General features: G+C 30.7%; 1 protein-coding gene across 1 annotated transcript in view; it reads left to right on the forward strand.

Moving 5' to 3' along the window:
- The window catches only part of LOC129947391 (sex peptide receptor), a 138,952-nt gene extending 120,714 nt beyond the window's left edge, over nucleotides 1-18,238 (forward strand). The window contains exons 6-7 of the mRNA XM_056057925.1: nucleotides 3,769-3,830; nucleotides 15,144-18,238. Of these exons, the coding sequence (XP_055913900.1) occupies nucleotides 3,769-3,830; nucleotides 15,144-15,867 (786 nt within the window). The 3' untranslated portion in view covers nucleotides 15,868-18,238. The remainder of the gene's footprint in view (nucleotides 1-3,768; nucleotides 3,831-15,143) is intronic.
- Nucleotides 18,239-19,035: the final 797 nt, after the last annotated feature.

Here is a 19,035-nt window from a genome sequence, read left to right on the forward strand (position 1 = left end):
GTTCTTACCTAAATTTCATAGCATTTAGCTTTTACTTTAGTTTATAACACTTGACAGAAACAATTTTAAAGTCAACTTTTGAATAATAAAATGTAAGTGAAAGAAAACCATGTGGGAAAAACATTTCACATTCTTGATGTGCGGCTGGAAAAGAGTATATCTATTTTTCTGTTTCAAAAGTATAGATCTGGAATTTGACAACTGTCAAACTAAGTTGTTTAACCAATTATTTTTTCAGTTCAAAGTCCGACACTTTGGATCGTTTAACTATCGCACAAAGTAAAATCTCTTAAAACCTACTACAAGAATGGTGATTCTGCCACAGCCACATATCGTGCTTTAAGAGGAGATTTTGGTTTAGATAATCGTCCAACCACGCAAAAAATTGGTAACATTGTGAAGAAATTTAAGGAGAGTGGATTGGTTACATCATCGTTTCGATCGTACCACTGAAAATATCGCTGCTATAAGTGAAAACATTGCCGAAGACCCAAATCTGTAGATCCCTCGTTGTTCTCGGGAATTATCCAATTAAAGTCCAGCTCACACAACAACTAAAGCCAGCTGACCATTCACAACGTCGTCGTAGATAGGTCAAATGGGTGCTTGGTCAACAAGCGGCGCGATGATTTTCTCCATCGTTGATAAACAAAATGTTCGTATTCAGGATTCAAAAATTCCTCAAGTAATTGAAGACAGGCTATTACATTCACAAAAAGTCACTGTTTGGTGGCTCTTTTGTCCGGAGGTAGCTTCTTCGAAAACGACAGTGGAACTATTGTCACCGTCAATTCAGAGCGTTATGGTCATATTACAATCGATTTTTTTTGCCTGCTATTGACGAATACGACTTGCAGAATATGAGAGGTTTCATCAAGACGGTGCCACATGCCACACAATTCGAGCGAATATTGCTTTAAAGCAAATACATTTTCTCGTAATTTCTCATCTTGGCTATATCAACTAGCCACCAAGTTCATGCAATTTGACACCGCTTGATTTTTGTGGAGCTACGCAAAAGACCGTGTTTATGCAGATAAACCTTTAACTTTTAAGCACTTAAAAATCAAAATTCGTCAAGTTATGGCTGAGATACCGCCCAATATAGGTGGTCGAGTATTTTCCACATAATGTCAAAACGTTCAAACTTTACAATAAAAAGAAATATCATGAACAAAAATATTGTATGTGTTTTATTTACGCTTACTTTTGAAACCGGAAGATGGATAACCCTGTACTTGATAGTAAGTCTGAAATCAGGCTGAATTGTTATGGACTGTTGAACCACTTTATTTATTTATTTATAAAATATCTCAGGAACGTGGTACAAAACTAGTATATTTTTCGAAACAAATTCAATTTAAATGTTTTTAATAAATCAAAACCTTTTTTTTATAAATCAAAAAATTGAAGAAAAATATTTTTCACCTCGAATATTTTACAAACAAAAAATGATCTTATTTCCAAAATATCTGTATGCAATAAGAAATAACGTTTTTTGACAAAAAAATTTGAGAAAAATTTAATTGACAGTTTTTTTAACAAAAAATAAAACTTAAAAACAAATTACTTAAAGTTCGAAAAATTTAATTTTCGACTCAAATATCTTTTCAAAATATAAGATATCGGCTTGAAGCCTTAATTTTATTTTATAAAAAATACTGTTTTCAACCTTTAATAAAACTTTAAGAAAAATCGTATCGACAGTTTTTTTACAAACAATTAAAAATATAAAAAAAAAAACAGAACTAAAATTTGGTAAAAATTTACTTTCGACTCAAATTTCTTTTCAAAAATTAAAAATATTGTCTTCATTTTTTTTTCCACAGAAAATATTGTTTTAGATATTAAGTCGTTTTTATAAAAATCCAACTGTCCTGTTTTTTTAAACAAAAAAAAATAAAATCTACAAAAAATAATAAACAAATTTGATGTTCGGTTCTCGATATCTCGAAGATGGTGACTTCAAACAATTTTGATTAATCCAATTTGTATTGTTCATAAAAGGAATAAAATCTTTTAAGAAATGTTACTAAAATTGTTAAAACTGGTTTTCGACTAAAAATCTCGTTAACAAAAATAGATTTTGAAATCAAACTATAAATTTTTAAGAATGATTCAATTGACAACTTTTTTAACAAAACACGAAAACTTGCAAACTTTTGAGCGAGACAAATCGACAGTGAGGATTGGACCCCAGCCTCTTTTATATATTGAGTCTGAACTTTAAAATGTTTATAAAACACCTCTAACAATTCTGACCTAAATGGATTTTTTTTCATTTAGAAGTCAGATCCGTGAAATTTTTAATTCACAATCTTGATTAAACGAGTAATTGAATGTTTCTCTTATCAGGAACTAAATATTTAATAGCAAATTGGAAAACTAAAATATGAAATTCAAACAGAGTTTCTGATGTCAGTCTCCAATTAAGTGTAGTTTGTTCCTCCCCATCTTTTGTACATATTTTGAATAATTCAATTTGTCTCTAATAATAAAGTGCATATGTCTTCTATATATGTATGTATAAAAGAAAATATCGTCCTTGATTCAGTTTACATTTAGCATCGAGTGATGCATTGAAATAAATCTTGGAATATTTTATTCTGCTATATTTCCAAACAACAAGTTGTTGCGTCATCCTTATCTTATACCAACAACGACCGACCAAGGAAGGAAGTTCCAAGTCTTCATCATCATCATCATCACCATCATCAAGTTCACATAGACGAAGAACGCTGATGTGTATCTTATCTATGTATGTATGGGTGTATGTAGAAAAGTGTGGTGTGTTTAAAGGATTCAGAAATATAAACGGACTTTATAGATACAAACACATCTCCATCTGCATAATAATCCTTTTAAATGAGCAGGATTCTACAAATAGATTAAATACTTTATTACTGCAGTTTGATTGCATTAGAAAATTGAATGTAATTTAATTGTTTTATTGATTGAAAGAAGTGTGCTTACAGTTTTATATATATGTACATATTATGAATCTATGAGCAAATAAATTGAGGAAATTCAAGACAAAAACAGCAAGTGCTTGTTATAAATTCCATTTACCTATGTAAGGATACTTTGGTACACAGCTGTTAAAGACTTTCGTTTTTATTGAATCCATAACGCAGAGAAGTGTTTGCTATTTGCATATTTATTCAAACTACAGAGTTTTCAATTACAAGTAGTATGTGCTTCTACTTTACATTTGTGAAGTGTGCATAAGGGTTAAAGTTTTACAAAAAGAACTACGAAATATTGTACAGTCATGTTTGTGTGATGCAGTTTGAACAGAAATGTGTGTACCTATGAAAGGAAGCTGGAAAAAGACTATGCACAATATTTTATTCCTGGTGCCACGATATTTGAAATTTCATTACAATTATAAAATATTATATACATATGTGCAAGTAGGTACGTAAAAGTGCCGTATGATTCAAAGAACAAAAGAAACTGAAATAAATTTCGCATATTTACATATTTCGCATGAAGTTTTTAAAATAGCATGCAAACTTTTCATTCTAACTGATTATAATTTCAAGGTATTTGATGTTTTTAAATAGTTTTTGGGTCTTTTGAGATGTCTTTACTTATTTACGGCAATAGGTTAAAGTGACTGCCCAAGATGGAAACTTACACACTTAGGCCAGTTTAATGGCCCATTGTGATGTGTCAATAAGAAATATGTTTAGTTTTTTTAAATTTTAAATCTGAATTCATTCTTCTAAGAAGGAAAAATTAAATATAATTTCTTATTACTTTCAGGTTGTACCAGCACTTTTTCACACGGCTTCTATATGGTTGACAGTTGTTTTAGCAGTTCAGAGGTAAGTTTTTAAGCTTCAACACTACAAAATATTCAATTTCGCTATTTTATTGCAACCAGGCTTAGTTTTTAATGGTTTCAATATTTCATGGTTGCATTATTTGCATTATTTCTCTTGAAAAATACCTATTTTAAAAAAGAATATTTAAATTCTTTTAATTCATTTAAGTTATAATTTTATTATAATAATATATTTAATATGAACATTTAATTTTGTTTTTTATTTCACGATACAATGATTCAAAACATATAACGTGTTTGATAGTTTTCAAAGTAACAGCTACCCAACTAGCAAACTATTCAAAATTAAACATTTTATTGGAAAATTCTACACAGCCTTTTAACATCACACTTTTGAAACATTCATCAAAGTCATCGTTTTTAATCAATAATTGAATTATCCTACAGTGTTTAGGACGTCAATAATAAAGTAAATTATTTTGATATCCTTTTTCTCACTTCATTTAACTGCTTTTCTACTTTCACTTCATTAAATGTTTAATTGATATATTTTTGGCAACTGGTAACGTTTTAAAAGTATATTTGTAAAGAAGGAAATTAAGTTGGAAGACATGATTGATTTAAATTTGTAAAATATAAAATATTGGAAAGATAACCTTAATTTTCCTAGGGTATAAAAAGACTTTCAAATTAAGTCAAAAATGGCCTAAATCCTAAGATAACTTTGGTAAACCAGAATACACGTTTTTTTTAATAACATTTTTCGTGCTGTCGACATATCCTGGGGAGATATAGATTTTAAATAAATAATTGTCAATATCGAAGCCTCATTTATGTCCCCGAAAGATCTGCTACAATACAAATTTATATCATAATGAAGGAATTCAAAGACATATTTCCACATAGAAATCCTATTTGCATAGTTTCTGATTTGTGCAATAAACGTGTTGATTCGGTTTTAATTTTGTTGGACACCGTTGCCGTTGCAAATTTTGACCAAAATGTAAAATGATGTATGATCTTTATTTGATCTATTAAAGGGCTTTACCGCAGCGCACGTGGTTGGAAGACGCGTGACTACGACATGTAATAACATCGAAACATCAGCGAGTTGGCCCCGCTCCAAATGATTATTGGTTTCCAAAGATTGTAAGGAATATGTGACTCCAAATGATAGTCTTTTATGCCTTCCAATCTAGTAAAATATTCAATTTACTTATGTTATCTTCAGCTAGAAGCACCTTAGAAGGTAGGCCGAAGCTATCTACGAGTATGTCCGTTTTTACTTCTTCCGAAAAGAAATACAATTCCTGATTAAAGATTTTCGAAAGTCATGAGCAATTTAAGGCTTTTCTTGAAGCATTTCAAAATACCTTTGGAACTGAATTTTATTTGTGATAACTTTATTTACCCATGTTGAATAAATGTTCGTAGAAAAAACTGCAAGACTTTTTATTCATAAGGGACCTAGCTATATCGCCTTTAACGAATTTCGAGTTGCAATTTAATTGTCTTCGACGGAAGCAATGATGCTTTTTTCTTGGTTCGTACTGGCTCCCTGAAACTACGCCATAGGAAATCACGCCAAAAAAATAAAATGGAAAAAACACCAAAAATTCTCCTTACAATTTTTTGGCTTTTTTTCCTAGGAAAAAGAACCTAAAGAGTTTGGTGTTAATTCCGGATTTTTTGGCTATTTTTTCCGAAAATTTCTTGGCTTTTTTCCTTTTAGAATAATGAAAAAAAGCCAAACAATTTTTGTTTGGAAAAAACGCCAAAAATTTTGGACTTTTTTTCCAAACAAAAAAGGAAAAAACGACCAAAAATAAACTTTTTAGTTTTTTTCCAAATCTTAAAGCAAAAAAAGGCCACAAAACAAACTTTTTGGCTTTTTTTTCCTAATCGAATAAGGAAAAAAAGCCAGAAAATTAACCGTTCGTTCTTCCAAATCAAAAACAAAAAAGTACATGTTTGTCGAATGTCATCATATGGTATACAAAATTATATAACGGCAAATAACAGTATTTTACATGTTTCTCACGAATTTTGAAGAGCATATTTTGTTAAATTTTTTAACGTGATCAGTAGTGATTGATAGTTTGTTGTTTCCCTACCGTTAGTAGAAGAGCATTTTTATAAAGCGATGGACAAAATGGAAAGTTTTGATTGTGAAATTATAAGTGGTAAACAAAAAAATAGCAAACACCGCGCCACGCGGGTTGCACCGCGCCGCTCCATGTTACGTCGTACATTCATTCTTTAAAGGCTTAATTTCCAATACTAATTTGGAAATTACACCAAAGAGTTCTTATTTTGGCGTTTTTTCCATTTTAGTATTTTGGCTCTTTTTCCAAAAGTTTGGCGTAATTTCCACACTTTTTGGCGTATTTTCCTTTTTGTTTTTGGGCGCTTTTTCCTATTTTTTACGCCAAAATTGTTTGGGCTTTTTTTCCAAAACAGTTTTTGGCGTAATTTCCTATGGCGTAATTTCAGGGAGCCGTTCATACTACGAATGTTTTACAATATCCTTTGATAATGATCAAAAAGTCCTTTTTACAACAACAAGCAAAATAAATTATTTCAATTGTTTTCAAATATTTTATTTAAAAAAGTACTATCTCAAACGTTAAATTATAAAAATCAACACACAGACTTAGTTTACAAAACTTTAAAAAAATAAACTGATCAAATTTTTTTGAACTGAAAAGTCTTAAGAATTAATAATTATACTACCTTTGGAATAGTCTAGCACAATTTAAAACAATTGAGTTATAACAAATATAGTCGCGGATTTTTGCCAACAAATCTTAATGAGGGTTGCAGCCCTCAAAGGAACATGAATTATAGTCTATTTTTTGGATATCATATTGTCTTTGATCCATTTACGAAACACTGAAGAGTGAAAGTGCATTCGTTACAAATTGGACTCTTTTAGAACTGATGTTAACATTCTAAATCATAAAATTCAAAATGTAGTTTTAGTGTTTCGTAATCAAAAGTTTAATGACGTACTATCGGGTTTTGATAAGTGTTCGAGACTTTTTTAGAATGCAACAAAATTCCTCTTCTTAGGGAACAAAATAATGTTTATATTACGCAGGAAGAAAAGTAAAATATCTTCGGTTAAACTTTCAACGCAATCATTCAGTGTCCGATCATTTAAGTGATAACGTAACCAAAAATTTTGTTCGTGAAAAACTCTTACAGTTCGCATATTCTGTAATTTTTCAACCCATTACACTTATTCATAACAACAGTTTAGTAAAAAGGCTTGCTAAAAGACCTGAAAATAAAGAAATCTCCTAGAGATGATGGAATTAGCAACCAATGCACTGCCTAAAAAGTATATCTTCTTTAACTTGTATCTTCAATTTTGTATCAAACACTGTTATTTTCCTGAACAATGAAAAGTAGCAAAGTTATAGCCCATTAAGTTATAGGCCTATAAGTCTTCTAAGCAATATTAGTAAACTTTTTGAAAAGGTGTTGAAGACCGACTCCTGTAATTGAACAATTCGGATTTAGAGCAGGTCACTGCTCCTCCTACCAAGTCCTTAGAATTGTTAGACATAGAAAAAGCCTTTTACATTGTTTGGTACGATGGACTCATCTTTAAACTAATCTTGTTGATTAGTTTGAAGATTATATCTTATCCAAATTATTAGGAATGTTTTAAAAAAAAGCCGAAAGTTTTTTGTTAAGACTGGACTTGCGAAATATTTTTTATTTGATATTTCATTTGGGGTTCCTCAAGAATCTGTTTTGGGACCCATTCTCTTTAACGTTTTCCTATCCGATCTTCCAAGGCTTGAAAATACTGAAATTGCCATGTTCGCGGACGACATTGCCCTTTTTGCAAGTGTATTTGCTGCTTATAGAGTTCCCTTGATAAACTTCTTATGTAGTTACTTAAATAAGTGTAAAAAGTTAATGCCGGAAATGCCAGGCCATTTGTAAATATCTTGGCATTATACTTGATAAAAAAACTCACGTTTCAAGGCCACATATCAAACTCAATCCATAAAACGAATTTAATAATTAAAATTTTGTATCCGTTTATCAAAAGGAAGTATCGCCTAAGAATGCATAATAAAATATTAATTAATAAAAGTATATTTCAGCCAATCCTTACTTATGAGCACAAGTGTGGTTCGATTATGCTAAGACTCACATTAAAAAATTACAGATATGTCAAAATAAAGTCCTTAAACTAATGCTTAATTTGCCTCGTTGCTATTCTACTATAAGACTCTACAAAAGAGCTAATGTCAACCTTATTAAATCCACTCTTTACAAACTACAAGACAACTTTTTCGAGATACGTTCCTTTTCAGAAAATAATCTCATTAAAAACTTAAAATAAAAAGTCATTTCCTAGATTTGTGGGTTCATGTGCGTATTGGGCATAGTTTTAAGTTTAATATGAAGTTTTTTTCTTGTAGTGTTTTCCCTTAAGTTAATGTATTTATAGTCGTAAAGAAATTTTGTTTTTTTATAAATCTCTTACATTTTGTGCCAAATTTAAAATAATGTAAAAGTTGTGGTACAAATAAAACGAAACTATAGTCTCTTCTTTTAAATACTGATTCTTTTGCTTTTTATATAGATTTATTGATCTGGATTAAATCCAGATTTCGTCTTTACGATTTTTGAATATTTTTGTCTTTGTTCAATATTTAAATTTAATTCAAATCCATGCACATGTTTTTAATTTAAATATGTGGCTCCTAAAGAGTAATTCTTAATTCTTTATTCAAAAATAGAACAATATATTTCAATGAATCTGCATTAAAATCATCTACTTTCCATGAATAAATTTTTTCAAATATCCATTTGATTACACAATGCATCTTGAGGTTAATATTATCAAACAAAAACCATTTTCGTCGTGAATTTTTCTCAATCGATGTGATCCATTTAACCTCAGCTTTCAAGGCAAATATAAATATCAGCATTTCCTTTGAAATCATTTTTAATTTTCCTCAAAACTCAAACTGATGTGTAACAACATTATAATAACGAGCTTAATCATAATCTCTTGAGTGCAAGTACAAATTAAAAAGAAAAACCTCGTTGGAAATCACATTTTTCCCCGTTCAACATTAACATACCAATAAAAATTTACATAAATAAAATGGATTTACTTGCATTTGTTGATTAAACTGATTGCACATCGGGAATAAAACTCAGAATAATAAGAAAATATTTTGTTTGTGATGTAATAATTGCAAATTGCAATGCATTGATGTTTAATCGATATAAAATTATACGGTAGTGCACGATTGCCTTGAGAATTTCCACTTAGCATTATTATTGTGTTGAAATTGGAACACAAAATACATAGATTAAGGTAATACGTAAATTAACTTAGTAGAGTAAAGTTCAGGATGGAGAAAAGGACATTATACTTGGTATGTATATCCTTACAACCTAGAACATAAAAAAACTTGAATTTATGCTAATCGAAAGAAAAGTAGCAAGTATTTCGATTTCAAATGAGCCATGAAAAATATACAAAGCTGTTAACCTTTAAATAAATATAAAAGTTTTTAAACCAAGCGTAAAAAATATCGATTTCAACATTTTAAGGGAAATGTTAATTTAATTGGAAAAGAAAGTTTTCCACTGAACTTACAAGTACGCAATTTACGTATAAAACACAAATGGTCTCCCGTAGCTTTTTGTTAATTATTTGGAAATCATGTTTTACAATACAATATATTTTTAGACAGATATACAATGTAAATGAATCTGTTTTTGACAGGTTTTCAAAAGAAATTAATTAAAGAATTAGCTTTGATGATTTTGATTTTCAATCTTAATTTCAATGTGAATACAAAGGAGTAAAGCTGTGATATAATGTAACTTGTATTTTTTTTTTAATTGTTAACTTCCTTTAACCCCTTTCAAAATTGTTTTAAATAAAATAAGAAGTATACGAGCTTTAATTTATAGGTAGATTATTATTATTTTTTTTTTTTTGACAAGAGAAAATCTTCAAAAGACACTTGGCAGTATTCGACACCAAGTAGTGTGGGTCTCTTAACTACTAAAACCACCACTTCATCAGGACCAATCTTGAAGGATCGACTTCGAATTTTTCTTTCTTAACTTTGTACAATCACTTTGGGGGAAGTTTAAACTTTTAATAATTTCCCATGTTTTTTGGCTTGGTTATTCTTAATCTCCGAACATGGTTTCTTATTATACAAGACGGGCTCTATTTCAGAATTAGTATGACTTTGCAGTCTCTGGTTGTGCGATACAGCGTATTTTTTAACAACTTCTGTAACCATTTCTATTTGTAAGTCACGATGTAGATCGGTGTTTCTTATGTACCAAGGTGCATTAACTATTCCACGAAGGACTTTGTTTTGGAATTTTTGGATGATTTCGGTATTTGTTTTCTTTGTACAGCCCCATAATTGGATTCCATAGGCCCAAGCAGGCTTTAGTACTTGATTATACAGCATTATTTTGTTTTGGATTGATAAATTAGAGTTGTTACCTAGTAACATTTTTCTATATTTCAAGTTTTGTTTCTCTCTTTTCTTTTTGATGTGCTCTTCCACTTTAGCTTTGCAACCAAAGTCATTCCAAGGTATGTGGCCGTATTGGCGTAAGGTAAAGTTTATATGTGAAGATTTTGTTTCATTGAGTTTGATACGCCATTTTTCTGTCCAAGCTCTCACTGTGTGGACGGCATTTTGTAGTTTTACTGCTGCCTTAGAGACACATCTGTCGGCTACTAAAATTGCTATATCATCTGCAAAAGTAGCCATTATGGTGTGATTACCAATTGGAATATCCCTTGTGTATAGTAAATACAGGGTAGGACCTAGGACACTTCCTTGTGGTACATCGGCTTCTATTTTCGTCGTACCTTACTCTAAAAAATCGGTCTACGATTTTAATATTTCATATTTCAAAATACTGGGAAGTTCCTTTTGCAGTTTGTACATCTAAGCAAATAGCTGAACCTACTTGTTTTTCTTCTAATGCTTTTTCCATTAAATCCGATATTCTATGAACTTGGTCTATCGTGAAATGTTTACTTGTAAAGCCAAATTAATGGTTTGGGATTAACCTTCTTTCTTCTACGATTTTGCTAAGTTTCTTCAGAAGCTTTTGTTCAAAAACTTTTGTCATAATTGATATAGGCGATATTCGTCTGTAAGCCATCACTTCTGTAGGTGGTTAACCTTGCTTTGGTATGACGATTACTTCAGCAATTTGTGCGAGACATACCGGTGCTTAAGGTATGCATTTATTATATATTGGAGTTTCATGAAGGCTTTCAATGGCATTTCTTTCATAATCTGAGCAGTAATTAGATCTTAACCTGGTGATATTTTATTTGATAATTGATGTAAACTCATGCTTTTTATTTCTTTAAGTTTAACAATTGGTATTTCATTTTCATCTTTCTTATAAACAAACTGTAAGCTATTTTCAGCCGCGTTTGATAAGTATGGCTTAAAAACATTCGCAAGATGTTCAGCGGAAAGGTTAGATTTTTCTTTCAGGTTACCGATCCATTTTTCGCCTTGAGATTTCAAGGCCGAGTTTTGTAACTGCGGTCTTTTTAGGTGCTTGGCTGCTTTCCAGGGCGAAAAACCGATTGTAGCATCAGTCGTTAAATTCCTTAGGAATTTGTAAATTTGTTTTTTAAGATTGTTGCTTACACGGTTAAACGTTGTTCATCTGGAAATCTAGTATTTTGCCATTTTCTTCGGGCTCTTCTTTCCTCTATTATCAACTCTCTTATCTCTAAAGGATATTTTGTTTCATTTTGTCTTCTATTAGAAAATGTTGGAGTGGCATGTTGCACATCAGCAATAAATATTTCCAGTAGTTTTGCCACAAAGGCATTTCTTATGGTTATGGTTTATAATTTGTTTTAAGCATGAAACAGTTATTGAGTTGTAGCTAAAATTTGTAAGTAACAGAGAACTTAAAATAAAAACAAAATTTATAAATGCTTGATGAAACACACAAAAAAAAACGTTTTGAAGAAATGCATCATTTTTGAAAGATCTAGGTCCTGACTTTGTTTCCCACTTTGAAAAACAGATTTAATAATCAAAGACGGACATAATTAAGTTAAAGAAAACGAAATAATTCTTTCTCTTTGCTGAACTGTATTGACTAGCATTGAGCGATATACATATGCTGAAAAGATGGTATTGACGTTGTGAAGGACAACCACTTCCTCAAATTAACGAAAAAATAACCGCTGGCTGTTCTGAAGAAAATGCAGTTGGACGACCACCATCTTCTCAATGTGTAAAACGTCTAGCATCACCAATTCCAAATACATCACGTATTAGTTGTTACTGATTTTAGTTTCGATGGAGAAAACCATTTTCCGACCGACACACAACTTAATTGTTGAAAGTGTGATATTTATTTATGTTGTACAGCAAAACAACAAAATTCTATTGTCACCATAGAAACTAAAACAATTCTATCCTTCTTTTTAATAAGTATACAAATTTTAAGTTAAATTTATTATGAATTTGCTTACAAGCAAACCGGCAGTCTTGCCTTGGATGGTCTTCATTATTATTAATGTGAAATCATGAACTTAGTGCGACTATTTTTGCCATTTTACTCGTTAGAGGATAAGTTCTAAATGAAAATAACTTTTAAAATGGCACCAAACATTATTAATAAACGACTCGAACAAATGTTTAATACATTCAATAGACCTAAAGCCGGCAGCAAATTTTGGTAATGAAGTGATAACCAAAATTCCTTGATGTGAATGTGTAGACATACCAACCATTATATTAAATTCAACCCTCTGGGCTTTTTTCTAGTCGTGGTGGAAGCGTTTAAAAATGTGCATTTTTGTGATTTTAAGGTTTTAAGAGAAGTCATACGTCATATGTACAAAAAACAACAAAAAAAACGATCATTACAAAAAAGTAAAAGTGTGCCGAAGACGTTTCACTTTCGGCCTTTTGCTTGCCTTACGCATTTTAATAATTTTTCAAATGAATTTTTCAATTTAATACACTGATAACTTTTTTCCTATGATATGTATCCAAAAAATGATACACTACAAATCAGAAAAAATCTCTTGATTACAAAATGTTCAACAGTTTTGGTTGTTGCCTTCTGCTTGCCAGATGTATTTTAAGCTTTTTCAAATGCATTTTTCGACTTAAAACCATAGTAACTTCTTTCCTTCATCAGAACACTTCTTCTGATTAGAATTTGCATCTTAGACGTTCGTATCACATTATCACATCAAATAAAAATCAAACATTTTATCCGAAAATGTATTTTATAGAAAAAATCATTCACCATTAAATTCATCGGATGAAGAATTCAAAGTCATGTCTTACTTTCAGTGTATTCGTTTTCATATTCATTTGCACAGAAATTTTCAATAGTTTCTGGGGCCGCAATTCTGTTAAACAATGTTCTGTTTTACAATATTATCATCGATCCATTTAAATGTCCAACAAATTGAGGAAGGGAAGTTACTGGATATAAAGTGTGATTTTTTAGCTCGAATTTTTCCACATGCAACTGTCTTTGTAACCTTGCATTCTGAAACAAAATTTAAAATATTGTTTTCAAATCTCTGATCGACTTTGCATTCATATAAAAATATGTATAGCGTTTTTTTCTCCAAATATATTAAGTGAGTTGGGAGCTGAGATGCACATTTACCAGTAATGTTGTTAAAAAGTCTATCATTCTGCTGACGTGATGTATCCGAAAAAGATTACTGACTTTTTCTATTTCCGTGGTCAATTACTTCCAATTCTCAGAAAATTGTGTAATCTGTCAATTTTTAGATCTCGTGGTAACCAATACGTCTTAAAAACGATTTTTTGTAATCAGGGGATTTTCTTTACTGATTTTTGATGTACCACTTTTTTGGAAACATATCAAAGGAACAAAATTATCAGGGCTTTAAGTTAAAAATGCATTTTAAAAAGCTAATAATGCGTCTGGCAAGCAGAAGAACGAAAGTAAAACGTCTCGGACATACATTTTGGTAATCAGAAGAGCTTTTGATGTATCACTTATGTGGTAATCATTTCGACCTCAAACTCGTAAAAATTACCATTTTCGAGCATTTAGCCTATCGCGACTGAAAAAAAGCTTGAAGACCGTTGAATTTGATATAAAGGGTGTGGGGCGTATATCTACACATTCACATTCAGGACTTTTGGTTATCACTTCACTCCCAAAATTGACTGCCTGCCTACAGAAATAGCGAGAATCCAAAATTCAAAAAAATTTTAAGCTGTTCCTAAACTGTTAAAACAATGCTTCTAACGACAAAGTCTTATATGCAAAAAGGTGTCAATTCCATTTTTGAAAAACTCTTGAGGCTACTACTTTTGACTCAGTCTTGCATTTCTAATATTAACAACTTCAGTTCAAGTGTACAACGGTATCTTATCCTATATTATTCACTTTATGTGTGCCTATTCATATGATATTTCACGCCAACTCCTAGGTGTCCTTTAGTGTTCCATTTTTATAGGAAAAACAATGACCTCTGCGTCTTCAACGAAGAAAATGAAGCTCGTAGCAATATCAAAGTACAACAACAACAAAATGAGAAAATGAGGTAATAGCATTGCATAAAGCATTTTATGAAAAGGAAGCTTCAGCTGATGCTGAATCACAAAAAAGGTTTAATATAAGAAATTGCGCAAAATTTAAAACTCCTTTATTTTGCAGAGTCTTCTGTTTCTTTATTGTGCATTTCGAGTTGAGAAAAAAGCGCAATATAATGCAACATCATTATTTATTATGAATTTCCTTTAGCAGTCTGAGAGCGTGAGAAAAGCATGATTGGATTTCATTCCGTTTTATTATTTTTATAGCTTCTGTTGCAACATCATTTTTACAAGCGTGTATTTTGAAACGTGTCTGACAGGATATTGTGAAGGACAAAGGTTTCCTATGTACTTAGTATGATTTAATAAATCAGCAAAATAGTTATTGCTCTCCTCCGCAACGTTATTATCCTTCTAAGTAGTTAAACCTTATTGAATCAAAAACAGCAATTGAGATAAAAATGAAAGTCCAAAGTTCACACGTTTCCCATAAACAACATGTAGGTTCCTTGACCTCTTACACACTGACCAAAACGAATATAACTCAAACTCAGCTAAAGAAAACTCGTTGTTGTTTATTGACTTTTGACCTATGACTTTTTTGCCGTACACTCAAAACCAATATCATGTGCATCCTTAGGATAGGTAAACTCTTACATCTGTTCTTATCGTAACCCAAGTTACAAACACATTCCAACCTAAATATAGACCAAACGTAATAATGATTTGTAATATAAAGTTTTCTCTTCTATTGTTGCTTTCAGATACATTTACGTGTGTCACGCTCCAATGGCACGTACTTGGTGCACCATGGCACGTGTCAAGCGATGTACTTTCTTCATCTGCCTAGCTGCGTTCACCCACCAGAGCACGAGATTCTTCGAACGAACCTATCATCCACTGAACATCGAATGGAATGGCAATCAAGTCGAAGTCTGCCACATGGAAACGTCCAAACTAGTCGAGGACTATGTCGGTGTTGACGTCTACTATCTGGTGTATTTCTCCTTCCGAGTGTTCTTCGTTCATCTGATACCGTGCATAATTTTGGTCACCCTCAATATCCTGCTCTTCAAGGCAATGCGAAAAGCCCAAGAACGCCGGAAGGCCCTATTCCGGGAGAATCGAAAAAAGGAATCGAAGAAGCTGCGTGAAGCCAACTGCACCACACTGATGCTAATCGTTGTGGTCACCGTATTCCTTATGGCTGAAATACCGCTCTGCATTTTAACGGTGCTGCATATCATCTCGTCGGCAATTACAGAATTCCTCGACTATCGTATTGCGAATATTTGCATTTTGTTTGCGAACTTCTTCCTCGTTGTGAGTTATCCGATTAATTTTGGAATCTACTGCGGCATGTCACGTCAGTTTAGGGAGACATTCAAGGAGATGTTCCTTGATCGAGTGGCTGTGAAAAAGGATACTTCGTCGAAGTATTCAATTGTGAATGGACCGCGTACGTTTACTAATGAAACGGTGCTGTAGTTGTAAGTGAAATGTTTCTCTTTCTCACGCATCAAGAGAAGAGAAATCTCAACAAATGTTAATGTAGATTTAATGGATAAGGATAAAAATAAGGATAATGATAAGGACATTTGCGTATGATATGTGTCTGATGCAGTGTCTGAAGTCTGATGATGATTAGATTATAAGTGAAATATAATTATTTGTAAGTGTATACGTTGTGAAATTCTATACATATAATATCCATGATTGTTATATATACATATACATAGCTATGTATGAGTCCTTTATTTTGCAAAATTTACTCATCATAAAAGACTTACTAGACAGTTAAATAATAATATTATTAATAATAATTGAAGATAAATAATTGATCAAATAATAAAAAGGATATCAATAAGAAACATTTTTAAAATTCTCAATGTTGTACGTAAAAGTGGGTGTTTTAATTATACTAAGCATCATAAAATTTTGTAGATAGGCATTTAAAATCTTACACACATCACACTCTTAATAATGAATCTCAAATTTTATATAGCCAATAGATTACCACAGTAAATTATTATATCGGCAGCACTTTAAACAATACAAATAATACATAATGGTAGAAAATATAAAAAGAATATTTATTAAACTTTTATGACATTTTATGTAATAAAAGTTTGGGATTTTATTTACAAAACACACGCAAACAAAAACACAGAAAATATTTTTAATGGTCATACAACGAAATATAAGAATTTCAAAGAAAAGATTTATGAATTTCTCAAAATTAGAATCAGTAATTTTTCAAGTTTAAAATATTTAAGTGTTTTTTGAAACTATTTTATTAATAATTCAAATAAACGGCGGTGAATATTTTATGTTCTTATCATCTTTACAGCATTGGAGTTGTTCTTTTACATTTTTCCTACTATCATGTGTTAGCCATTCCGTAGACAGCTTCGTCTAACGTTCAACAGAGAGGCAAAATTAGTTTTGAGCTCTTAAGATTGTGATTTTTTGGTTAATGCGAACGTTTAAAACTGAGCTTTTCATTGGCTTTTGACATGATCTCAGATTGGTTTAGCATTTTTAGTCATTCGCTATGTTTGACATCTATAGGTTAAAACTGGTAGCACTGTTGAATTGAAGATACTCGACATCTTAGAATTATTTGTATAAATTTGTCATTCGATGTAATAATTTGACCAAGGTATACGTAGTCCTCAGCGCATTCGAGTTCCTTATCATCCAAAGTTATTGTATTGAAATCGTCATTTGTCATAGTTTTTGATTTTTGCTGATTTGTTGTTTAGCCAATATTTTTTCCTCTAGAACATAGTTTATTGTTCATAGCTTGAAGTTCTCCACTAGTCCGCGGGACGTAAAAGTGTACAGCTGAAACCAAGACAGTCTATTTCTCGCCATGCACAAGAGCTCGGCCTTTCGCAGACTTTTAATTGGCGAATATTGCTCGGATCTTGGCCTTTGCCAACTGACCCAGTAGCTCAAATTTCATGACCATAGACAACGCAGTTTGTTCGCTGACTGAGCTTCGAAAAGTTTGGAAAAGGAAATCAATCATCTTTAGTGATAAGGGTGAATGGCTGTGTTAATAAGCAGAATTGCCGTGTATGGGACGACGCCAACCCACGTGGAGGACACACGCCACGATTGACATTTTGCATCAACGATAAAGACTTTCAGCGTGATCATTTTTGAAAACATTTGTATGTCTTTTATTTTTGATGCACTTACATCTGCATCATAAAAGTTGGATGAGAATAATATTCAAATGGAAGAATAATTTTCACCTTGAAGAACAAGTTTTAATAATACTAATATTTAAATGTATAAAGAGTGTCCTTGAAACCATTCTTCTTAACCCTTTGAATTTTACTGAACAATATTTTTGAGAAATTCATAGCAACATTTAGTTGAAATAAGGCATTTTCAAAAACCAATAGGTAAATGTTTTTAACAATAAAAAGCTGAAATATAATAGAAAAATAACTTACAATTGTCGAATATAAATTAAATCTTTTTCCATTAAAACAAATAATATCTAAAACATGCATGAAATATAAGAAATATTAAAACCAATGTGTATAAAAATAAACCATTAAACTCATTTAAGTTGGTTACTCTTGAGCCCTAGGCAACCAATTTAAATGATTTAGTTTTTAAATTTATTTTATTATGTTCTTAGCCTTTTTAACTAAAAAATAAGCTTGGTGTCAATAAAAATAAATAAAACTTACAAAATTAATACATTTTATAATTTTATTTTAAACTTATTAAAAAAAATAATAAAACATTTAAAAAGAACTGTGAATATGATGGAAATTAAAATTTGTAAATAAATTTGTAAAAACAAAAAAACACTGAATACTTTAATCAAGTTGAAATAAAGAACAAACAAAAATTATTCCATTTAAAATAATGCAAAGTAATATATGAAAAGTTTAATACAAACATTTTTAAGATTTGTTAAATATTTTTTATGAAATGTTCTTTTTTTTATAATATTTTATACAATTTTGTGTGCTAAATTATATATAAATATATTATTTAGGTATTATTACTATAAGAATTAATAATAATAATAATTTAAGTATAGTTAGAAGTGAGTTAGAGGAATATGTAGATTTATGTAAAATAAAACAATAACTTCAAGGGTCAAGGTTTATAGATGCTAATTTAAAAAATGTATTTTATTTGTTTAGGTTTGAAATTATAAAAGTATGCGCATCAATTAGAAAAGATAAATAAAGCTATATTTTTCAACAAAAAAAAAAAAGTATGTTTCTTTTGTTTTAGGTGTGCTTAATTAAGAAACTTGAATTTCCGTTTACTAATAAAAAATAGAAAGGTAAACAAAATTTCGTCGATTAAAAGAAATGGTGATATTATGAAAAATCCTTTTTTGGCCAACCGAATCACAAAATCAAGGAAAAATATCAATTTGAAATAAATTTTGTTGTACAAGATAATAAGTAATACCAAAATGTATGTAGAAAGGAGATTCAAAAATTTCAAAATGCAGTTTTCTACTATGTGAGCAATTTAAAATAAACTCAAATTTTAGTTCGCCTCAAACATCTCACGAACCAATAACGCTATTGGTTTCAATAAAATCTAATCCTACCTAGTTTGCCGTCATATAGAAGTTAATAATTAAGTACTTAAACAAAAATTGAACTGATA

This window comes from Eupeodes corollae, chromosome 2 (genome assembly GCF_945859685.1).
Source record: "Eupeodes corollae chromosome 2, idEupCoro1.1, whole genome shotgun sequence".
Taxonomy (NCBI): domain Eukaryota; kingdom Metazoa; phylum Arthropoda; class Insecta; order Diptera; family Syrphidae; genus Eupeodes; species Eupeodes corollae.